This window comes from Primulina eburnea, chromosome 2 (genome assembly GCF_022965805.1).
Source record: "Primulina eburnea isolate SZY01 chromosome 2, ASM2296580v1, whole genome shotgun sequence".
In the NCBI taxonomy this organism is placed as follows: domain Eukaryota; kingdom Viridiplantae; phylum Streptophyta; class Magnoliopsida; order Lamiales; family Gesneriaceae; genus Primulina; species Primulina eburnea.
Genome location: NC_133102.1, coordinates 39,057,881 through 39,081,649, shown reverse-complemented (window position 1 = coordinate 39,081,649; position 23,769 = coordinate 39,057,881). Strand labels below are relative to the sequence as shown.

At 38.8% G+C, this 23,769-nt stretch overlaps 1 protein-coding gene and 1 long non-coding RNA gene across 6 annotated transcripts; both read left to right on the top strand.

Moving 5' to 3' along the window:
• The first annotated feature begins 11,690 nt into the window (after nt 1–11,690).
• LOC140823127 (DEAD-box ATP-dependent RNA helicase 37-like) lies at nt 11,691–18,623 on the top strand. Of its 5 annotated transcripts, none has more exons than XM_073184298.1 (7): nt 11,691–11,895; nt 12,271–13,223; nt 13,318–13,401; nt 14,496–14,738; nt 16,290–16,457; nt 16,703–16,816; nt 17,898–18,623. In XM_073184298.1, exons 2-7 carry the CDS (start codon nt 12,501–12,503, stop codon nt 18,396–18,398), a joined length of 1,833 nt encoding a protein of 610 aa, XP_073040399.1. In that variant the 5' UTR covers nt 11,691–11,895; nt 12,271–12,500; the 3' UTR covers nt 18,399–18,623. The 5 variants fall into 5 exon arrangements, with proteins under 5 accessions (XP_073040399.1, XP_073040402.1, XP_073040398.1 ...); XM_073184301.1 differs by having other exon boundaries at nt 12,263–13,223; XM_073184297.1 differs by having other exon boundaries at nt 11,691–11,926.
• A 114-nt stretch (nt 18,624–18,737) lies between these two features.
• Nucleotides 18,738–23,559, top strand: LOC140823129 (uncharacterized). The gene is made up of 3 exons (XR_012116159.1): nt 18,738–20,427; nt 22,204–22,330; nt 23,142–23,559. It is a non-coding gene; the product is annotated as an uncharacterized lncRNA (long non-coding RNA).
• The last annotated feature ends 210 nt before the right edge of the window (nt 23,560–23,769 follow it).

The window sequence follows — 23,769 nt, the reverse complement described above, 5'->3', positions numbered from 1 at the left end:
GCCTTATTGTACATACTAGTGTAAGCGGAGAGTAATTCATCGTAAGAGGGTACCTCGTCGTCATCCGAGTCGGTCAGATGATCTTCCTTCGCCATGAAGCATAGGGTAGACTCCTCTTCGTTGTCGCTGTCGCTCCACGTGGCTAGAAGGGCCTTCTTCTTGTCTTTGCCGGCCTTCTTCTTGGAGGGACACTCGTTTGCATAGTGACCCTTTTGTTGACAGTTGTAGCAGGTCACTTCCTTCTCAATCTTTTTGTCCTTCTTGTTGAAGTTGGAACTCCGCATGAATCTTTTGAACTTTCTAGTGAGGAGTGCCATTTCTTCATCGTCGCTATCTTCAAGTTGACTGGTCAAGGCGATCCCTTTCGCCTTTACTTTGTCGTCATCTTTCTTTGTCTCCTTCCGGGTAGATACTTCAAGTTCATGGGTCTTTAGGGTCCCATGAAGTTGATCAAGGTCGTAGGATGCCGCATCTCCCTTGTTAGATTCAATGATAGCCGTGCGCTTTGCATCCCATTCCGCCGGTAGTGCTCGAAGGGCTCTCCTCCACACTTGTTTAGTTGGGTAGTTCTCACCAAGTTGGGCAAGCTCATTGATGATTTGGGTGAGCCGCCGGAACATGGTGTCGATATCCTCCTTGGGTTCCATCTCAAAGGTCTCGTACTTGAGTTGGAGAAGATCTATCTTCGTTTCTTTGACTTGATTGGTTCCCTCGTGGCAAATCTCCAATTTGTCCCAAATCTCTTTGGCGGAGGTGCAAGCCGAGATTCGGTTGTATTCATTCATATCTAGGGAACAATGAAGAATATTCATAGCTTTAGCATTTTGAGAGATAAGTTTCATATCGTCCTTGGTGAGGTCATCCATTCCCTTAGGAATTTCCTTATCATCCACCGTTTTCATGGGGATATAGGGACCTTTCACCGTTATTTTCCAAATGTCGTAATCGACGGATTGGATGTATAAAGATATTCTATTCTTCCAATATCCGTAATTAGTACCATTGAAAAGAGGGGGACGATTTGTAGATTGTCCTTGGGCATACTCGCTTGCTAGATTGGCCATTTTTAAAAGATTTTGAAAAACCTTGCTCTGATACCACTTGAAGAACCTAAAGGGGAGGGGTGAATAGGTTCTTTAAGGCCCTTTAGCGTTTTTAAAACGAGTTTGCAAAAATTGCAAGCGGAAGACTTGAGGGACAATCACAAATAAATACGATAAATGAATGCGTAAAGTAAGTGCGTAAAATAAATGCGTAATTTAAATGCAATAAAGTAAATGCGTAAAGTAAAGAGGGATAGAGATGTTTATGGAAGTTCGACGAAGAATCGTCTACGTCTCCCCTTCTCGATGAGGATCGTGGTATCACTATAACGACTTGGCTTTAGGAGCTCCAAGCTAGCTTTTACAACCACGCCTCGATGCGTCTACTTGGCCTTGAGGGCTCCAAGGATAGCCACGAACTTTACAACCCACTCGAGAGTATTACTTTCACTCTTTTTCTACAACTCTTTTGATATTACAATTCTTTTAATCAACGCACACAAGAGATAGTAGAAAGCTTTGTAAGAGACAAGAGAGAATGGAGTGGGATGATTGAGAATGCATCCTCAAAGGCCTATTTATACTAGTCTTAGACGCCAAGGTTCGGATCTTCCGTTTATGCTTCGGAACTTCCGATGTGATTGAAATCAATTTGCGTAATTCTGGCATGATTTCGGATCTTCCGTTCTTGACTTCGTAGGGTCCGAACATATGCTTCGGAGGGACCGATCAAACTTCGTTTCTTCCGAACAATTCTTTCAGACAGTGTATGAACAACTTCGGAAGGTCCGAACTCCAGTTCGTATCGTCCGAACATTCCCGCGTTCCGGAGATTTGAAATCTTCAACACTTCGTAACTTCTGATCATGTCCATCGTAGCGTCCGAAATCTACTCAATCAACAGTCAGATCAAATTGTCTCCGGATTGAAGTGATTTGATTGCTTGTGTTCGGAACGTCCGATCCAGTCTTCGGAACGTCCGAACTTGCTCCTCGCAGCTTCCGAACAGCTTCTATTTTGCTTCTGATTGGCACAATTTCGGAACGTCCGAACCAAATTTCGGAGCTTCCGAACGTAACCTTGATCTTAATTTCCTGCATGCCTCAATATAAAACATTAGTATATTTTTAAGCCAAGTTTTGGTATCATCAAAACAAAAACTTTGGGATATGTTACAGCATTAAAAACATTAATCTCATCCTCGAGATCTGTATGCGTTTAAGGCGTAACACCGAGTTTGCGTCAAATAAAAATATTAAGTAAAATTTAAGCTCAAATAAGTATTTAGGATAGTCTCGAGTAAATAAAAGTGAGAAAAAGTCAAAAATCGAGAATTTTAGAGCCCAAGGGCAAAATGGTCATGTCCCGGGTAGTACGAAAGTCTTGACAGTGTCTTGAATGATGAAAATATGAGATTTTATGATTTATGATAAAACTATGCAATTTTTACTGTTAAAATGTTATTTACGAATTTGGAAATGACAATATATTTTATGATTAAAAAGAAAAGAAAAATATTTTGAAGGATGTGAATTGACTGTGACAAAATATATATGATATATGATTATTGGAAATATCGTGAGGGAGAAGGCTCCAGAGGAAGCCCGTTTACGGAAGAAAACACCAGAGGGAGACCAACGATCGTATTTCCATTTACGTCGGTGCATAGTGCCCGTCCCCATGCACAATTGGCGAGTTAGGGATTTTATGCACGTGAGATTTCAAATGTTAAATTAATTTTTATGCATTTACGATTTTTGAAAAGTTGTGTGGTTTTTAATTAAAGGTTTCAAATTTTATAAAGAAAAAAAATTAGTAGGAATTTAAGGTTTAAAAGTAGTGGACGTTTCGGGTTGATAGGATCACCTGTCATAAGATTTTGTCGGCTACATCTGGCAAGCAATAATACATAAAGTTATTTATAAGTTTGAAGTCTGGGGTTCAAATCTGAAGAGGTTTCTATAAATACATAGACAGAAGGAAGTTGAAGACATCATTCAACCTCTTCAATTTTGTTTCAAATTAATTAATAATATTTTTCTTTCTAGTTTTTGTGTTTTGTATTCCAAGCTATGATAAGTAGTTAAACAAGTTTCTTTTCATCTACAGGAAGTTGTTATTGTAATAATATTTAGTATGTCAGAATAAAATTTTGAAGTTTTGCCACTCTCATGTATTATTTTCAAAATAAATTTATAACTATACATCTTGAGGTAAGAAACAAAACACGGTTGTGCTTAATGTTACTGAAGGAATTTGCGTCAAGAACCATCAAGTTGCGACTGTATGGTTAGGTTGTGAGGAGCAGTCTCTAAAACCCAGTGGACACTACCCAACGACATTTTGGACAAAAGAAGTATGGCCTTTATTTTACCATACGAAAACATGATGGGCCATATAAACAAATGGAAGACTCTGATATATGGTATATATGCTGAAAAATTTGCGTAACAATATGTCTTTGGACAGACTCTATAGGTGTAACAACGCTACATATTAAGATTAATAAAAAAGAAGACAATGGTAAAACGGGAAGTAATTGGGTCAAAATCTAAACAAATGAGACTAATCAGGATATTATGAACTAAATCGGGAACATATCAAAATATTGAGGTATAAATCGAGAATTTTCCAAAAATTATAACATAGTAATTAAGTATAAAGTACTTCTTGGTTCATGAATAGAGTAAGGCCATGCTTGGTACATAATAATGCAATAAGATAAGAATATAATCAACTATGGAATGAAATAAGTGAGAATTGAATGACGTAAATATTCATTTTCAATGGTTGATATCAAAGTGAATGGGTTGAGAATGGAATACTTATTACTTATTTGATTCCAATAATATGATTGGTGGCTCAAAATAAACAGCAAGAATGTAATTAAATTATTTATGCTGACAAAATAGCCCTTTTAAGTTAAATGAATAAAACAAGTGTACGATATGTATATTCACTTTATTTTATTTTTATGATTTTTTCTTCTAAAAAGAGAAAATATATTCTCAAATTGTGTTTAAAAAAAATCAACTCATAAGGACACAAAAGTTCAACTAAATATCAAATGATCAACATATTTAATAATGTATTGTTGATTTCCAAATAGCAAAAATGTAAAATGTTTCTAGTCATCACCCAAAATATGAATCAATTACTCTTTTAATTTTTCCAAAACTTAAAATATCATTATTGATTATAGCTTGAACCAATTGATTTTTTTTCCTTCCAACATGCTAAAAAAACACTTCAATTAACTCATGAGATTTGGCTATATGATACACTGTTGTCATGATTTCTCATGTGCTAACTGCTAAGCTTGAGAATCTTTCTTATCTCAGAATTAATTTTTTGTACTCCAATTGCTTTCGCAAAAGGCAAAAACTTGTGTGAGACGGTCTCACGGGTCAAATTTTGTGAGACGGATCTTTATTTGGATAATCCATGAAATAGTATTGCTTTTTATGCTAAGAGTACTACTTTTTATGGTGAATATGGGTAGGGTTGACCCGTCTCACAGATTGATATCCGTGAGACGGTCTCACATGAGACATACTCTTCGCAAAAACTTGACTTGACTAACTTTGACAATTTCACTTTCCAATAATTGAAACCACATCTTTAATATTTGTCAGAGTGAGTCTCATGTGAGACCGTCTCACGAATTATGATCTGTGAGACGGGTCAACCCTACCCATATTCACAATAAAAAGTAATACTCTTAGCATAAAAAGTAATACTTTTTTATGGGTGATCCAAATAAAAGATCCGTCTCACAAATACGACCCGTGAGACCGTCTCACACAAGTTTTTGCCTATTTGCCACGACAATCATGTTATCATTGCTTTTACTTCTCTTTCGTTCTTTTTGGTTGTGAACTCCTTCACTTCTCGGGGATTGCATAGGAGAAAATGAATTATAAGCATCAAAATCTTGAAGACCATATTCTCTAGTTGTGTCAATATCATTGTTAGCGCAATTATTGCCTTCTTCTCTTCGTATATCTTCCATAATATCGGCGGAAGTTCCATCGTTCAATCTTGTTGCTCGAAGACCTTAATTCTTGATTCAATGTGTGGTTTGGCCTTCAAACCTGAGTTAGGTACATTTGAAATCATTTTCTGCTTTCTATGCTCCAAGATTTACTTTGTCATTTGTTTGCCCTATTCATTCTAATCAAATTGTAGCATACACCATCATTTGCATAAATTATTTTTTCAATGTGCTTTCTCTTCTCATAAAAATTATGTTCATATGTTGATCTCGAAATAATAAACTTATTATGATTTTCTATAAATTTAAGAACAATGATCCAAAACCCATTAACTAATTGCAATATGAGTATGTCTCTTATGAGATGGTCTCACGAATTTTTATCTGTGAGATGAGTGTTAACCTTACCGAAATTTACAATAAAAAGTAATACTCTTAGTATAAAAAAATAATATTTTTTCATGGATAACCCAAATAACAGATCTGTCTCACAAAATACGACCCGTGAGACCGTCTCACATAAGTTTTTACCTTGCAATATGTTCAACCAAAAAGATAGCATCGCTATATATTTTTGTTTCCTCGTCAGTTTTCTTGTTGTTAAACTTAATCTTGCCATAACTGGAAATATATTGAAAAGAACATATATTATCTGATTTAGTCCCAAAGAATTCACGCGACAATTTGCTAAACCTCGGCAATTTTATACTGATGCGATCCGGGTGAAATGGACGAGCCGGGTCGGGAGCTCCACCGGATCTGCTATCAATATAATGATGGGAATAAGAGCAATGAGATATATCTCCGTAATATGGCTTCAGCTGTAACCTGCACACAATGAAAGGAACTCGTGAATGGGCGCCGGAGGGGTGTCCGGCGTGACCACTCCGATGCTTAAGTCAGCAGGGTACTCAAGCAAGAAAACCAATGTAGCCAAGTGATGGCTGTGATATTGGTGTGAATGAATGAAATGAATGTAAATGTAAAGAGAGAACCTGATATTTATAGTAGAAAAAGTAATGATGACCTCGTTCTCCGTGCTACCTAGCTACTAATTATAGTAGGACGGCTGAGCACACCCTATATTCTGACATGTCAACTCATCGGCACGGTGTCAGAGATGGGACAGTCGTCCACATCCTATTCTGCTAGTATACTCGAGTGCGGTGCTCATATCGAGGTGGCCGGATAGAATGCCTCCCTGGAGATTTATACAAGAGCCCGGGCCTATGACTGCCCGGAGAGTCGAGCATGGGCTTGCACCTGCCCGGCTCCAGAAGAATCCACCTGCAGACTTACTCGGATTTGGGAATCCATTTGATATTCCGGGTCATCCATGACCCGGGCTCTTACAAGGGTATCATCACACATCCCTTAAATAGTCGGGCTAGAGTCATACTCGCTGTCCCGATCAGTCATGCTTGGATTCCCAAAGAGACAATCGATTTTGTTCTATAAAAGCATCGGGGGCTTCATGTCTCCCAGAAATGAGATGAAATGCCGGAGTCTCGTGTCTCATGGACTTGAGATAAGATGCCGGGGCCTTTTGTCTCTCGGACTTACTGAATAACCAAGGTGCGGAGCCTTGGGCCGGGGAGCAGGTCCCGGGACTTGGAATGGTCGAGGTGCGGAGCCCCGAGCCAGGGTGTAGTGCCCTGGGCTTATCAATAACCAAGGTGCGGAGCCTTGGGCCAGGGAGCAGGTCCCGGGACTTGGAATGGTCGAGGTGCGGAGCCTTGGGCCGGGGAGCAGGTCCCGGGACTTGGAATGGTCGAGGTGCGGAGCCCCGAGCCAGGGTGTAGTGCCCTGGGCTTATCAATAACCAAGGTGCGGAGCCTTGAGCCGGGGAGCAGGTCCCGGGACTTGGAATGGTCGAGGTGCGGAGCCCCGAGCCAGGGTGTAGTGCCCTGGGCTTATCAATAACCAAGGTGCGGAGCCTTGGGCCGGGGAGCAGGTCCCGGGACTTGGAATGGTCGAGGTGCGGAGCCCCGAGCCAGGGTGTAGTGCCCTGGGCTTATCAATAACCAAGGTGCGGAGCCTTGGGCCGGGGAGCAGGTCCCGGGACTTGGAATGGTCGAGGTGCGGAGCCCCGAGCCAGGGTGTAGTGCCCTGGGCTTATCAATAACCAAGGTGCGGAGCCTTGAGCCGGGGAGCAGGTCCCGGGACTTGGAATGGTCGAGGTGCGGAGCCCCGAGCCAGGGTGTAGTGCCCTGGGCTTATCAATAACCAAGGTGCGGAGCCTTGGGCCGGGGAGCAGGTCCCGGGACTTGGAATGGTCGAGGTGCGGAGCCCCGAGCCAGGGTGTAGTGCCCTGGGCTTATCAATAACCAAGGTGCGGAGCCTTGGGCCGGGGAGCAGGTCCCGGGACTTGGAATGGTCGAGGTGCGGAGCCCTGAGCCAGGGTGTAGTGCCCTGGGCTTATCAATAACCAAGGTGCGGAGCCTGGGCTTCATGAATGGTCGAGGTACGGAGCCCCGAGCCAGGGTACGGATCCCTGGACTTAATAGATAACCAGGGTGCGGAGCCCTGGCCTTCATAAATGGTCGAGGTACGGAGCCTCGAGCCAGGGTACGGATCCCTGGACTTAATAGATAACCAGGGTGTGGTGCCCTGGCCTTCATAAATGGTCGAGGTACGGAGCCCCGAGCCAGGGTACGGATCCCTGGACTTAATAGATAACCAGGGTGTGGTGCCCTGGCCTTCATAAATGGTCGAGGTACGGAGCCCCGAGCCAGGGTTGAGAACCCTGGGCTTATAAATAACCAAGGCGCGGAGCCTGGGCCTTCATGAATGGTCGAGGTACGGAGCCCCGAGCCAGGGTACGGATCCCTGGACTTAATAGATAACCAAGGTGTGGTGCCCTGGCCTTCATAAATGGTCGAGGTACGGAGCCTCGAGCCAGGGTACGGATCCCTGGACTTAATAGATAACCAGGGTGTGGTGCCCTGGCCTTCATAAATGGTCGAGGTACGGAGCCCCGAGCCAGGGTACGGATCCCTGGACTTAATAGATAACCAGGGTGTGGTGCCCTGGCCTTCATAAATGGTCGAGGTACGGAGCCCCGAGCCAGGGTTGAGAACCCTGGACTTAATAGATAACCAGGGTGTGGTGCCCTGGCCTTCATAAATGGTCGAGGTACGGAGCCCCGAGCCAGGGTACGGATCCCTGGACTTAATAGATAACCAGGGTGTGGTGCCCTGGCCTTCATAAATGGTCGAGGTACGGAGCCCCGAGCCAGGGTACGGATCCCTGGACTTAATAGATAACCAGGGTGCGGAGCCCTGGCCTTCATAAATGGTCGAGGTACGGAGCCTCGAGCCAGGGTACGGATCCCTGGACTTAATAGATAACCAGGGTGTGGTGCCCTGGCCTTCATAAATGGTCGAGGTACGGAGCCCCGAGCCAGGGTACGGATCCCTGGACTTAATAGATAACCAGGGTGTGGTGCCCTGGCCTTCATAAATGGTCGAGGTACGGAGCCCCGAGCCAGGGTTGAGAACCCTGGGCTTATAAATAACCAAGGCGCGGAGCCTGGGCCTTCATGAATGGTCGAGGTACGGAGCCCCGAGCCAGGGTACGGATCCCTGGACTTAATAGATAACCAAGGTGTGGTGCCCTGGCCTTCATAAATGGTCGAGGTACGGAGCCCCGAGCCAGGGTACGGATCCCTGGACTTAATAGATAACCAGGGTGCGGAGCCCTGGCCTTCGTACCTCCGAGACTTAAGAGAATATGCCGGGGCCTCGTATCTCCCGGACTTAAGAGAATGTGCCGGGGCCTCGTATCTCCCGGACTTAAGAGAATGTGCCGGGGCCTCGTATCTCCCGGATTTAAGAGAATGTGCCGGGGCCTCGTATCTCCCGGACTTAAGATAATCTGCTTCTCACAGCTGTATGCTACTGAGTGCATTGCAAATGCTCTTCCACGCCAATCCAGAATAGCTGCTGAGCTTCGAGCTCATATAAAATTCACATATAAGATCTGAATGCCGAGCTGGTCGGACTTCTATGTTTGCGAAGCAGAGTTGGGCTTACTGTGGTGCTGAGCAAGGTCGGACTTGCTTCGAATGGAAACCATATCTACGTCTTGAGCTCAAGTTCCCACAGACGGCGCCAATGATGCGATCCGGGTGAAATGGACGAGCCGGGTCGGGAGCTCCACCGGATCTGCTATCAATATAATGATGGGAATAAGAGCAATGAGATATATCTCCGTAATATGGCTTCAGCTGTAACCTGCACACAATGAAAGGAACTCGTGAATGGGCGCCGGAGGGGTGTCCGGCGTGATCACTACGATGCTTAAGTCAGCAGGGTACTCAAGCAAGAAAACCAATGTAGCCAAGTGATGGCTGTGATAATGGTGTGAATGAATGAAATGAATGTAAATGTAAAGAGAGAACCTGATATTTATAGTAGAAAAAGTAATGATGACCTCGTTCTCCGTGCTACCTAGCTACTAATTATAGTAGGACGGCTGAGCACACCCTATATTCTGACATGTCAACTCATCGGCACGGTGTCAGAGATGGGACAGTCGCCCACATCCTATTCTGCTAGTATACTCGAGTGCGGTGCTCATATCGAGGTGGCCGGATAGAATGCCTCCCTGGAGATTTATACAAGAGCCCGGGCCTATGACTGCCCGGAGAGTCGAGCATGGGCTTGCACCTGCCCGGCTCCAGAAGAATCCACCTGCAGACTTACTCGGATTTGGGAATCCATTTGATATTCCGGGTCATCCATGACCCGGGCTCTTACAAGGGTATCATCATATACTAATATAATGTTTAATATATTTTTAAAACATCATTTCCAGTTAATGATAACAAGGGATTAGTTAAATCGAATCTCATTTATTTATTAATCTTGGTTACTGTATTTGGATTGTATGCCAAACATCCATTTCACAAAATGAAAAAAAAAATTACTGGGAAGGAAAAAAACATGAAATCAATTATTTATATAAAAAAAAGTAAAAACAAATTAAAACATTATTAAATTAAACAATCACTTAAAACATAGAAATCCAACGAACATCACTCGACAACATCCGAAGCCCCAACATTTTGTTTAAGTTTTTAACATAGAAATCCAAGGAACATCATTCAACACATACGGATCCTGATATATATAAAATTTCAACAATAAAGAAACCACGAAGAAAAGAGATTTTATAAAGAGGAATTTAGATAAGATTGGATCTCATGTGAGATCGTTTCACGGATAATAATTTGTGAGACGGGTCAACCTTAGCCATTTTCACAATAAAAAGTAATAATCTTAGCATAAAAAGTAATACTTTTTCATGGGTGACCCAAATAAGATATCCGTCTCACAAATACGAACCGTAAGACCGTCTCACACAAGTTTTTGCCTTTAGGTAATAACTTCGAGAGATATGAGGAAAAATTGAGAGAGTGAAGGATGAATGACAAGTAAAGTTTCAAGGCGTATGAAATATTGTAGAAGATGATATAGATGAGAAGAAAAAATATATGATTTTATTATGTTAAAAAATAAAATCACGAGGATAATTAAGAGATAAAAGATGGAATGAAATGATGATTCCATGACATTAACAAAGGAATCACTTTTCCCATGAAATTTGGAAATATATATTCCATAGGAATGAATATTCCTATTTTTATGCATTTACCAATCATGTGATTTGGAATTAATCTATAGTCATGCACCTTAGCAGATTAGAAAAAAAAATCGATCCATGAATTCCAAAATTATGAACAATTATTTCATATATTTTCTGGAAATTAAATATTTTTCCAATTGCCATTAACATCTACATTCCCCCATACTAATAAATGCAATTTTCTTCTTCATTCTAATTCTTTCTCTTTTCATAACAAATTTAAATATGAAAGTCAATACAAAATCACATATTGTTTGAAATATTGAGTCGGTTCTTTTAGAAAAGAATAGATCTCTTGTAAGACGGTCTCACTAATTTTTATCTGTGAGACGGGTCAACTCTACCGATATTCAGCATGAAAAGTAATACTTTTAGCATGAAAAGTAATATTTTTTCATGGATTACCAAGTAAGAGATCCGTCTCATAAAATATGATCCGTTGGACCGTCTCACACATGTTTTTGTCTTTAGAAAATATTCGTATTGCAAAAACTCATTAAGCAAACAAACACATTCCATTAAATGCAAGTGCAATTGAGGATCGATTTTTTACGGAAGAACCAATCGACTAAGACAAAAACTTGTGTGAGACGGTCTCACGGTTCGTATTTGCGAGACCTTATTTGGGTCATCCATGAAAAAAATATTATTTTTTATGCTAAAGATATTACTTTTTATTGTGAATATCGATTGGGTTGACCCGTATCACAAATTAAAATCCGTGAGACGGTCTCACATGAGACCTACTCATCCACTAAATGGATGATCAAATGGGATCAATTGAAAAATAGATCGCGAAAATAGGACTCTAACATAAAACGAGGGACTTATTTGGAAATTATCTGATTTTTAAATATTGAAATTTGTTCAAAATCATTTATCTGTTTGTAAACTTTTTAATTATTCCATAATTATCTCAATAATACCCATGTCTTATTATAATCAAATTCAAAATTTCATAAACAATTGTTTGTTTTTTTATTTTAAATTTTAAAAAAAGAGAGTACACAGACGTGTTGAGTTTAGTATGGAGAAATCACACAGGTGGTAGAATCGAGCCTCCATTCCCCAATTGAATGCTGCCTCCTCTCGTTCGTCCATCCGTTTACTCGGAACAGAATCCAAGCATCGAATCACACACGCACATAGATCAACGCGAAGATATTCGTGAAATTTGCATTTGATCGCACATCCTTTGCGCGAAATTAGGTTTTCTGTTTTCTCTCCCTTCCAATCTATTGTACGTACCCTTTTCCCTTGCTTTCTCGATATCATCTGTATGCGTTTTTACTCGTATGTTTTCCACTTTACATTCCTTTTTTAGGATTGCTTTGTTTTTTCACACTGTAAATTATTACCTACCGTTGGTGTGTTTTTTTTTCTCGGTTATTTTTTTAAGGGATTTTCCGCGCCTGTGGCTGTTGGGAGGAGAGGATTAAGATTTTTCTGTTAATTTTCTTTTGTGTGTGTGTTTGTGAACTTCCGTAAATGGGCATGGGCAAGGTTTGGTCATCAGAATTTGATGCTAATATATCTGCCTTTTGGTTTATTTTTTCTTTTTGATTAATTTTTTTAGCTTTCCAGATGTTGTCATCGGGGCTTTTAAGTCAGTTTGGCTGAGCGGGATAATTGGTGCGTTTGCTTTGGAAGGGATGGTGAGCATTGGGGTGTTTGGTTGGATTTTCAGTGCTGGAAAGTTTTAATTCTCAACGAAAACCGTGGGTGGAACTGTGGAAGAGGTATTTTGTTGAAGCGGAATCGAGTAAATATTAACCCCGTGGAAGAAAGTGTTGATTTTGTGCTATATTCTGAGTATGCCAACATCATGGGCTGATTCGGTTGATAAGGTACCGGCAGGTGATGGCACCGGGGCAGTTTCCCGTGTCAAATCAAGTTATGTTCCGCCGCATCTTAGAAACAGACCTCTTTCATCAGACGCTTCAGCAGCTCCATTTTCCTACGCTGGTGTTGCGTCTGGAAATGATCGACAAGGACATGGTGGCCAACCCATAGGTGCAAGTTATCCTGGTGGTTATAGAAATGATAGAAGTGCCGGAATCACCCGCACTGGTGGATGGAATAATAGAAGTGGTAGTTGGGATCGCGGGAAGGAGAGAGAGGTCAATCCTTTTCCAGATGACATTGATTCTGAAGAAGCTTTTACCTCACAGGAGAATACTGGGATCAATTTTGATGCTTATGAGGATATTCCGGTCGAGACTAGTGGGCGAAATGTCCCTCCTCCTGTGAATACATTTGCTGATATTGATTTAGGTGAAGCATTAAATCGAAATATTAAGAGGTGCAAATATGTGAAACCCACTCCTGTGCAGCGGTATGCCATACCAATTTCAATTGCTGGGCGGGATTTGATGGCTTGTGCTCAGACTGGATCTGGAAAGACAGCTGCATTTTGTTTCCCAATCATAAGTGGAGTTATGAAAAGCAGCCAATCTACTCCAAGACCACCTCACATGCCACGCATGTCATTTCCTCTTGCTCTCATTCTTGCTCCTACCAGGGAGCTGTCAATCCAAGTGAGCTTGTATTACCTTTTCCGATGTTATTCATTTTACATTTATGTGTAAGGATGCTATAGAGTGAATCTAAACTCTGTTTATCTCTGTACAGATTCATGAAGAAGCTAAAAAATTTTCATATCAAACTGGAGTGAGGGTGGTTGTTACTTATGGTGGTGCACCCATAAATCTACAGGTTTTATTTTTATCCTTGTTCAATTGTTATTTATTCTTGAATACACTTCACTCTAAATTTGTCTGCCTTTTTCCCCTTATGCTCTGTTCGCAGATGTATATGTTATGTTTCATTATCTGTTTGGATTTTAAGTGTCCCATCACGAGTGAGTTTATTTTTTCAAACCTTGGAGTATAGGTTACACAGAAAGTTAATAAACACAAGATGACAAGAATAACAACTTTGAACCCCATCTTACAGATATTTTGTTTTACTTGATTTATGAATTTAATCATTTATGTTGATTTGGATCCTGGAAGACCTTCCTTTCATGCATCTGTCCTGTTTGGGATCAATATTGGTTTTTTGAGAACATTAAGTAGGCTGTTTATCTCATTTGGAAGCACCTTTTTTGAGGTAAACAGACACACCCCTAAAACAAAATTAGGCCCATATTGTTTTATATAGAAGATGTTCCTATCTATTGATTATAAGAAATATACTATATTTATAGCACTAAAGTTTTTATGAATGACACAATTTTCAACATTCTCAGTCACTATTTCTTCCACCTATGTTTATGAAAGGTATGTTTATTATTGTAGCTTTTAGATCATCATTTATTATATTTTTTATTTGTTGGTTAGTGATGATACTATTTTTATTTGTTAATTCATCTATTATTCACATATTTTTACCCATTTTCAATTGATAACCTATTAATCATGATGCTATTTAACTATGAACTTGTGTAAATATAAGGACCAACACCTGATTACTCATTTTTAGTTATTCTGACCATTATTTTATAGTCATGGCTTGCTTTGAAATGGGAGTTTGTTTATTATCATCACTTTTACTCTTATTAATTTTTTCTTAAAAAGTTAAACCATTATTCAAAAAACAAATACGATAAAGAACATAGATTAACGATTGCCGCAATTTATCCTCGATCTGACCAATGACGTGTTTGAGTGCAAATGTTTCTTTTAGTTTTAAGAATCTTATAGATTCATTGTATCATTTGCCTAAATTTTAGAGCCTGAGAGACTGCTTCATATCGCTGAACACTGTTGGATCTCCTCACTCTAATATTGTGAATAACTTATGGACAGCTTCGAGAACTTGAAAGAGGTGTGGACATACTTGTCGCCACTCCTGGACGCTTGGTGGATTTATTGGAAAGGGCAAGAGTCTCATTGCAAATGATTAGGTATTTAGCCCTGGATGAGGCAGATCGAATGCTGGACATGGGTTTTGAACCTCAAATAAGGAAAATAGTGCAGCAAATGGACATGCCTCCTCCTGGTATTAGACAAACGTTGCTGTTTAGTGCCACATTTCCAAAAGAAATCCAGGTGGTTTTTTTTAAAAGCATTACTTTAAGCTACATGATGTTAACTAGTCATAATAACCAAAAATCAATCGGAAAATGCAACTGTTTTAAGTGACTACAACTTTTAATGTTAGAACACGAATGCATAGCCCCAATTATAATTAGCATCACTTGTCATGAAGCACAGAAGCAGCGCTGTAGGGATAAATAGTGGATAGGGAGAGAAGAAGTCTAAGAAGCACTTCCAAGTTCCAGCTTTCAATCTCCTTATCTTTTTCCCCGGCCAAATATTTTATGTTAATGTATGTGAATCTAAAATTAATTTATATATGAAATAATCTGCAATTTGTTTTATGATTATATGTATGAATGTGAAACTTACTTATATGCGAGGCATGTTTTGTTTGCATTTTGTTTTTTATTTTCGCAAAATTTACATATGAATAATATAATCTGCCTTTTGTTTTTCCCTCCTGTTCACATGATTTTGTTTATGAAATTTTGTTTTGCAAACCAGAATCAGATGTATCGATTTCATAATTTGGGATTGCTTATCACACCAATTATCAGTTGATAAAAAGCCGATGACAAAATTCTCTATCGACTCACACAAATCGTGTGTACCTAAATTACGATACCATTTTGATAATATCATTATCACACAAGTAAAAGGTTAAAAAATGGTTTGTGCTGGCTGCATGGATATTCTTGTTCAAATTGCTTTGTTTAAATCTAAAGTATCCATAACTTTTAAATAGCTTAAGTACTTGTTCGCAAGTTAATTTGACCTTCGTATTCTATGCATTCAATGTGCCCCAGCTGAGGGTGGAAATGAGCAGTGCTGATTATGCCAACATTATTTGTCTTGTTTTGCTAATGAGTTTGACATTTACAAACATTAAAAATTGTGGGATATCTATGTTCTTCAGTTACGCAACTAAAAATTATAAGAAATCTTATATCTGTATAAACATTTTGTTTCTTAGTAAAATAATCGTGTCTCTTTATGTTGTTGTGAAATTTGTAATACCTTAGTGTGCAGAACGATGTTGGTACGTCGGAAATTATAACACTACTGTTTATGATCAGTTGATTTCTAACAGAATAAACTCGAGAAACAGTACCAGAATATTCTGTTACAAAATTTTCATAATTTGTTATACATAAACATCAAATTTTGACGAGAGGATGTGGTGCCAGGTTATGCTGTTCCTTGATTTTTATGTATTTATTATACTCTCTGACGCCAATTTTTCATTATTTGTGCATACACTAGATGATATGTCCTGTCTGAACAGTCTCTGTTCTTCAACATTCGAGTAAATTTGTGTGGGAGTCAGAATGCTTAAATACATCTCTCGTTGCATGAGATGCCCATGTCATTGTGGTTATAACTTGTGAATTTGTTCCACTTCCTGCAAACGCCTTGCCAATTTCTCGACTTGCAATTAGTTAAAGAATTCGAAATATGATCTCATTAATTTTGTTACGATGACACATGGCCAAGTATAACTTTGTACCTATCTACCTATGTACTCTTGTGAAATATTCCTAACTTTTAATTGGCATACAGAGGCTAGCAGCAGATTTTCTGTCGAATTACGTGTTTTTGGCAGTTGGAAGAGTTGGTTCTAGTACTGATCTAATTGTTCAAAGGGTTGAATATGTGCTTGAGACAGACAAAAGAAGTCATTTGATGGACCTCCTTCATGCACAGTTGGCAAATGGTGTTCATGGCAAGGTACGGTTTTGCAATTAATTGTATCCAATCATTCCAAAATGACATTTTTTACCATTGCTATTTTGAGAGATATAATACTGGTGATAGAAATAAAACATGTCCTGATTTGTACGTTTAGTTAATGCCCACAAGTTGTTTCCTAAGCATGCATATCTTCCTCCGTGTATCTTCTCTTAAAAGTGATTATTATTCCTTTAAATCCTCCATCTGGTATAACAACTTGGTTTTGTGCATTTTAATTACAGCAAGCTCTTACACTAGTTTTTGTGGAAACAAAAAAGGGAGCTGATGCACTCGAACATTGGCTTAGCATTAATGGTTTCCCTGCCACTGCCATCCATGGTGATCGAACTCAACAGGTGTGTTTGAGTTGTTGGCATTTGAGCCTAGTACATTGGCCTATATTATTTTCTGGATGTTGAAGTTGGGATATTCTTTTTAGACTTCCCACTTTATAAGTATGCATTTGATTTTTAATCTTTTTGTGCTATTTGCGCATCTGCCAATAAACATACTTCTCCGAGTCTGTAATATAGCAAATTTGTGCGTTTTTTTTATAATTCATTGGATTTTTTACATTTTTTGCTTTTAACGTCCCTTTGCTCTCCTCTCCCTTTCCACTTTCTTTTAGATCAGGTTGTCGTCCTTTCTGTACCCATGTTTTCTATGTACAACTGTCAATGTGGGATTCAAATGAGATGGTTTTATGTTGTTTCTCTCACTCATTTAGAGATGTTCAAGTATAAATTGATTAAACAAGGAATTTTTAAATTTTTGATGAAGATTAAACAAGGAATGAAATGGTCTAAAATGTGCTTATTTAGTGTTCCAGTTAAGCATCCAAGTTGAGTTTCATTTAGAAAGTCGTATTTTAGATCAAGTAACATCAAATACTCACATAATGACTGTTTAAATCTGCTGCTCAATTCTTATGCTTTAAGCATTGCTATGCCACTAAAGGTTAGAGACCACAAAGAGAGGACCCTAGAATGATAGTCAGACGATGGCATGATGTGTATGCCATGGATGACATCACAATAGCATAATTGCTTTTCATTGGCTGCCTTACAATACCAACTCGCACGAGAGTAAATACATGTCCACTTTTCTCTTGAAATGGATGACGGTGATCTGGAGCGGTACCATGAATTGAAAGTGAATATTAGTCAAGACGTCTCAAAATTCTATTTTATGCTTTTTGAATGGTTCTTTTTGGAGATTGCACTTCCTAAAATGTGATATTAGTATCCGAACATTTTTCACTTCCCCGAAAATTTGTCTTATTTGATATGATTACATATCAGTGCAAAACGTGTACTACCAAATGATATGTCAAGGAAAGCTTCTTTGCTTAAAGTGGTGGTGTATATGTAGCATTTTATACTACGTATTCATTCGTATTTTTTGTTCATTTATTTATTTATTTTTGTATGGTAACAGGAGCGGGAATATGCTTTGAGATGTTTCAAAAGCGGTAAAACACCAATATTGGTTGCAACAGATGTAGCAGCACGGGGTCTGGATATCCCCCATGTTGCACATGTGGTCAACTTTGATCTTCCAAACGACATTGATGACTACGTCCACCGTATAGGCCGGACAGGCCGTGCTGGAAAATCAGGGCTGGCAACTGCGTTCTTTAATGAGAACAATGCCTCAATGGCGAAATCATTGACTGATTTGATGCAAGAAGCCAACCAAGAAGTTCCGGCTTGGCTTTCCCGTTTTGCAGCCAGGTCTTCTTTGTATGGGAAGAATCGTCGCGGAGGGGGTGGTTCGGGAGGAAGATTTGGTGGCCGTGACTTTCGTAGAGATGCCTCGTTTGGTAGAGGCGGAATGGAGTACTATGGTGGGGGTCAAATTAATGGTGGATATGGCGGCAGCAGCTCTGGTGGTCATGGTGGTGGATATGGTCCCAGTGTGACTAGTGCATGGGACTGAAGTCTATTCGCCTTGCCCTCCTTTTTGCTTCAATAATAATTCATCTACTTAATGTTAACATTAATCGTTTGTACCCTTTATTAGTTCCATCACATTTCTATTTCTAGTTGTGCATCTCACAATTTTTTCTTTTATTTTTTTTAAAAAAATTCCAGACCTTTTGAATGTAAATTCTTTCGTCCCCCAACTAATTAATACAATATTGAAGTAGTTTTGTTTTGTTTCCATTGCTTTATTTATTTATATATATATATATTTTAAATTATTTCAACCATTATTATTATTATTTTTTGTGTGTTGCACCCATGATATATATATTTTTTTGCTAAAGAAAAAATGTAAATATGTAGACATAAATCTACTTAATCTACTTATATGAAAGAGCGAATAATTTTTTTTGGGCCTGTTTTTGTTCTGTAGCCGGTAACCCAAAATACACGTGTTTGATTCTGGGCCTTCCAACGAGGTATGGATTATTCGCTGTCGACAGAGAGTTGCTTGTGTCAGGGTATTTGTCACCGGTTTTCTCTTCTCCTTCGTGTTTTTCCATTCCTAGCTACTTGCGATCCTTCTTTCCTCAATTTTTGCCTTCTTCCTTCTTGCTCGCCGTTCGGGTTCTTCCTTATCACCGCTTACTTTTCGGTTTTCTCGGCGCACCGTTTCGCCTGTCTTTGCCTTTCCTTTGTTTTGGCATCACGTTGTTCGCCTACCTTTCGGGCGTCGTCTACCTTTCGGCTTCCTGTGCTCCCCTTTCCGTTTACATCCCGCCTTTCCTCGTTTTGGACATCGGTTACTTGGTGCGCTCTTCCTTCGGATATCTTCGCTTGGTTTTCCCCTTTACGATTTGCTTTCTGTCCCCTGTTATATGTTGTAGATCTTTTTTTTATGCTTGGTTCACGATTTTTTCCCCTTCGGATTTGTGTGGCCTCGGTGTTCTTTGCTTGGTTTTTCCCTTTGCAAGATCTACTTATTACTAACCCTATAAATTTTTGTTAACATTAAAAAAAAAACTGTTTTTACACAAGTGTATATAGAATACTCATTTTTTAATTTGCCTTAATATATTGATTCATATCTATTACATCTAAAAACATACATCCCAACTTCATCTACGCTTAGCAATAAATTCTGTCTATAATATTTACATTGAGAAACAAATATCATACCTTATTTTCCTCGAACACCATTATTCAAACATTATACATCATTAAATATTTCGGAAAAATATAAACGTTGATATTAAAAAAAATGGAATATATATATAAACCATGACCATTACTAAACTTTCAAAAATATCAGTACCTTTGAACGTATGTGGAGTATATATGCTTTATTCTTATCCCATAACTAGGCAAATATATCATATATGCGTTATTCAGATCTTAACATTTACACCTTTGATAGGATACTTAAGATAAATACAATCGAAAACATTACTCCTTAATCGAAATAATTCACTCCACCACAACACATCACTGCAAGTGAGTTTGACTTCCTTCTTTGTCTCTTCATTTTCCTCTTTTCTTCCATTGTTTTGGAGCCTCGGCCTTTGTTTTCCCACCATTGCACCGAGCAAAGTCCAGCAAAAAAAGTTCGCTTCTTGTGTTGTCCGTCTCCTTCTTGTTGCAGTTTCTCGGGCTTAATTCTGTTGCGTGGCGTTCCTCTTCTTGTCGATGTAGATGATGATAGTCGAGTCAAAATCTGAGAATTCATGGACTAATGATGAGGTTCAGATCTTAAATTTCCACTCTAAACATTCAATGTCATCTTTACCTCGGTCGATGTCAACATATTCAGAATGATTACATCTTGACATCTGCTAAAGAAGCATTAGACATTCTTCAAAAGCACTGTGAATGATCTGAAAGTGTCCGTAGAATCAAACTGATGATGCTGACTTCCAAATTTGAGAAGCTAAGGATGGAAGATAATAAAACAATTGTTTAATATGATCCAAAGACTGCGAGATATTGTCAACGAAGTCTTTAGTCTCGGTGATCCTATGTCCAATGAAAGGCTCGTCGGTAAGGTATTAAGATCTCTTCTTGAACGATTTAACATCAAGATTTGTGCTATTGATGAATCAAAGGACACGTCTACTCTGAGTATGAAAGATTTGATAAGCTCTCTAAAGATTTTTTAGTTGAATTTGGATATACAAAAAATAGATAAAGGGAAGGCCATTGCTTTGCAAGCTACCGATGACTCCATCAACAATCTAATTCAATAAGTAAATGAATCTGATCTCGGTGAGGAGTCAATTTATTTGATTATTAAGAAGTTCGGTTATTACTTGAAGATAATGAGAGACAAGAAGAAAATTATGTCAACACCGAAACTTTCTTTTCTCCCTTTTAAGAGAAATAAAATGTGTACACCTACTCAAGGAAATTTTAGATCGAGAAATGAAGTGATGGCTCGACCAGAAATTAAAAGATTGGACTCCGTGCAGTGTAGAGAACGCTCTGGATATGAGCATCATGCAAATGATTGTGCCTATCGACTTCAAAGAAACAAAAGCATGAAAGTTTACTTGAGTGATGAAAATCCAGATGAAGAACTTGAATCCAGTAAAGGAGATGATTTCATCTCTCTATCTGCAATTCTGAAGAATACTCGCAAACTGCAAGTCAATCCATTTGGTATTGCCACTGGTATTGCAACACCAGGCCGCAACACCATCTCTAAGTCATTATGCCTCAATGCTAAATCTCTTGAGAACTCAGACTTTGACGAAATCCAGAAATCTGATCAAGAAGAACTTACCGTAGAGACTGTCCAGATGATGTATGAAAAGTTGTACGATAACTGGCTCAAAAGAAATGAGACAAATTCGATGCTTTCAAAAGAAATTACTGAGCTAAAAAGCAGTTAGTCTCGACTCGAAATCTTATTGAGTAGAAAGGATCTTGAACTGTGCAAAGTCAAGGATGATATTGAGAATTCCTCAAAAACTCTGGAAAACTTCCACTCGAGTTCATCAAAACTTGACTCAATACTAACAATGGAAAATGATAGCAGAACTGGTCTTGGATATGTTGGAAAGCATATATGAACGTGGTGAATCTTGCAATTTCAGATCAAAATCAAATGTGTTTGTAAAGGGAAGTGAAGACAATTCGGTCTATTTAATGGTTAACCCTTCTATGAAGACTCTGCCAATCTCAAAACTAATCTCGGAACAAAACCGAAACCAATCAAAGTTTCCTCGTCTCATTTGAAAGTTGATAATCTAGTGAAGATATCACAATCCAAGAATTCAGTGTCAACTAAACCAAAGCAAAGAAAGCGACAATTTATCTGCCACTATTGCCATAAGCCTAGGCGCATCAAACCCTTCTACATAAACTAAAAGCTGACTACCTGAATTGACAATCAAATCGGGTGTTGCACAAAGTGTTGCAGAACACCAAACACAACACCACAATAAAAAATTCTCCGACAATGAAAATATGGGTAACCAAAACTGTTAATCAATGCAATGTCATTTTTTTTTCTTTAAAAACTAACATTATAGGAATGTGGTACTTTGACAGTGGGTGCTCACGCCACATGACCAAATCCAAAGAACACTTCACGGATTTGTTGAAGTAAAAAGTGGGCGTGTAACCTATGGTGGTGGTGCCAAAGGAAGAATTATAAGCAAGGGAATCCTAAATGTTGACAGGATTCCTGAACTTCATAATGTTCTACATGTTGAAGGACTTAATTCGAACTTAATAAGCATAAGTCAACTCTATGATGATGATTTACATGTTAGGTTCAACAAAAGTTTTTAATGATGTCAATGTTTGTGTAATGTCAGGTTCTCGATCTGCTGACAATTGCTATCAACTGGAAGAATTTGATGATTGTTGTAATGCCAAAGTGTGATTTACATCTCTGACATAAAAAACTGGGACATGCGAGCTTCAAGTCTTTGAAGAATCTATGTAAGTTTGATGTTGTAAGAGGTATGCCAAATTTGAGTTTAGTTAATGCATATGTTTGTAGGCCGTGTCAGAAAGGTAAACAAACCCTTGTCTCGCACCCGGTGTTGCAATACTTTGGGACAACACGGTGCCTTTAACTCTTGCACATGGATCTAATGGGTCCAATGGATGTTGAGAGTTTGAGTGGTAAAAAATATTCATTTGTTTGTATTGATGATTTTTCGCGTTTTATTTGGGTAAGTTTTCTTAGAGAAAAATCTGATACTTTTGATGTCTTTAAGAAGTTGCATGCTAGAATAACCAATTTGTATGAAGTGAGGGTGATTAAAATAAGAACTGAGAATGGTAAGGAGTTCGAAAATTCTCATTTTACTTCTTCGAGAAGAAAGGAATCACTCATGAATTTTCAGCTCCAAAAACCCCTCAATAAAATGGAATAGCTGAGAGAAAAAAATCGAATCTTTCAAGAAATGGCTCGGGTCATGCTAAGTTCTAAGAATGCATCAAAACTTTTTTAGGCCGAAGTTTTAAATACGACGTGTCAAATTTCCAACCGTGTGTTTTTAAGGAGTGAATCTACCATGACATCCTATGAAATCATCATGAGAAAGAAACCAAACCTTAAATATTTTCATATATTTGGTTATATTTGCTATATTTTAAATGTTCGAAATCATCTTGCAAATTTGATTCTAAAAGTGATAAAAACCTATTTCTTGGATACTCAATGAATAGTCAGGCATGTCGTGTATTTAATTTGAGAACTAGGACAACTATTGGATCAATTAATGTTGTGTTTGATGATTTGCAGACCTACAGGAAAAACCAAGGAGGATGACACTGAAGGACTGGTGGATGTAAGTGAGCCACTGAACGGAAATGGTGTTGAGTCTGGTGTTGAGACCAGTAAGGCAACACCCAGCACAACACCTCCTCTGAACCAAACAGAAACATTAGTTAATGAGGAAAATGATGATGGAGTTATTAATGAAGGAAAAGATATTCCAAATAAGATTTAAAAAACCATTCATCATCACATATCATTGGTGAGGTGAATGATGAAGTTCAGACAAGGAAGAAAGAAAAAGTGGACTACCACAAAATGATTGGATTAGTTTACATGAGCTCCACGTTTTTCCAAGTAAGTCACTCAAAATATTGCACTAAAAGACGAATTCTGGGTCAATGCAATGCATGAAGAGCTTGAACAATTTGTGCGCAATTATGTATGAGAATTAGTTCCTAGACCATCGAATAGCAATGTTATTGGAACAAAATAGAATTTCAAAATTAAAACAAATGAATCCGGAAACATTGTTCGGAACAAGGCTCGGTTGGTAGCTCAAGGGTATACGCAGGTTGAGTGGGTGGATTTTGATTAAACCTTTGCTCATGTATCCCGAATTAAGTCAGTCCGATTGTTACTTGTCATAACATGT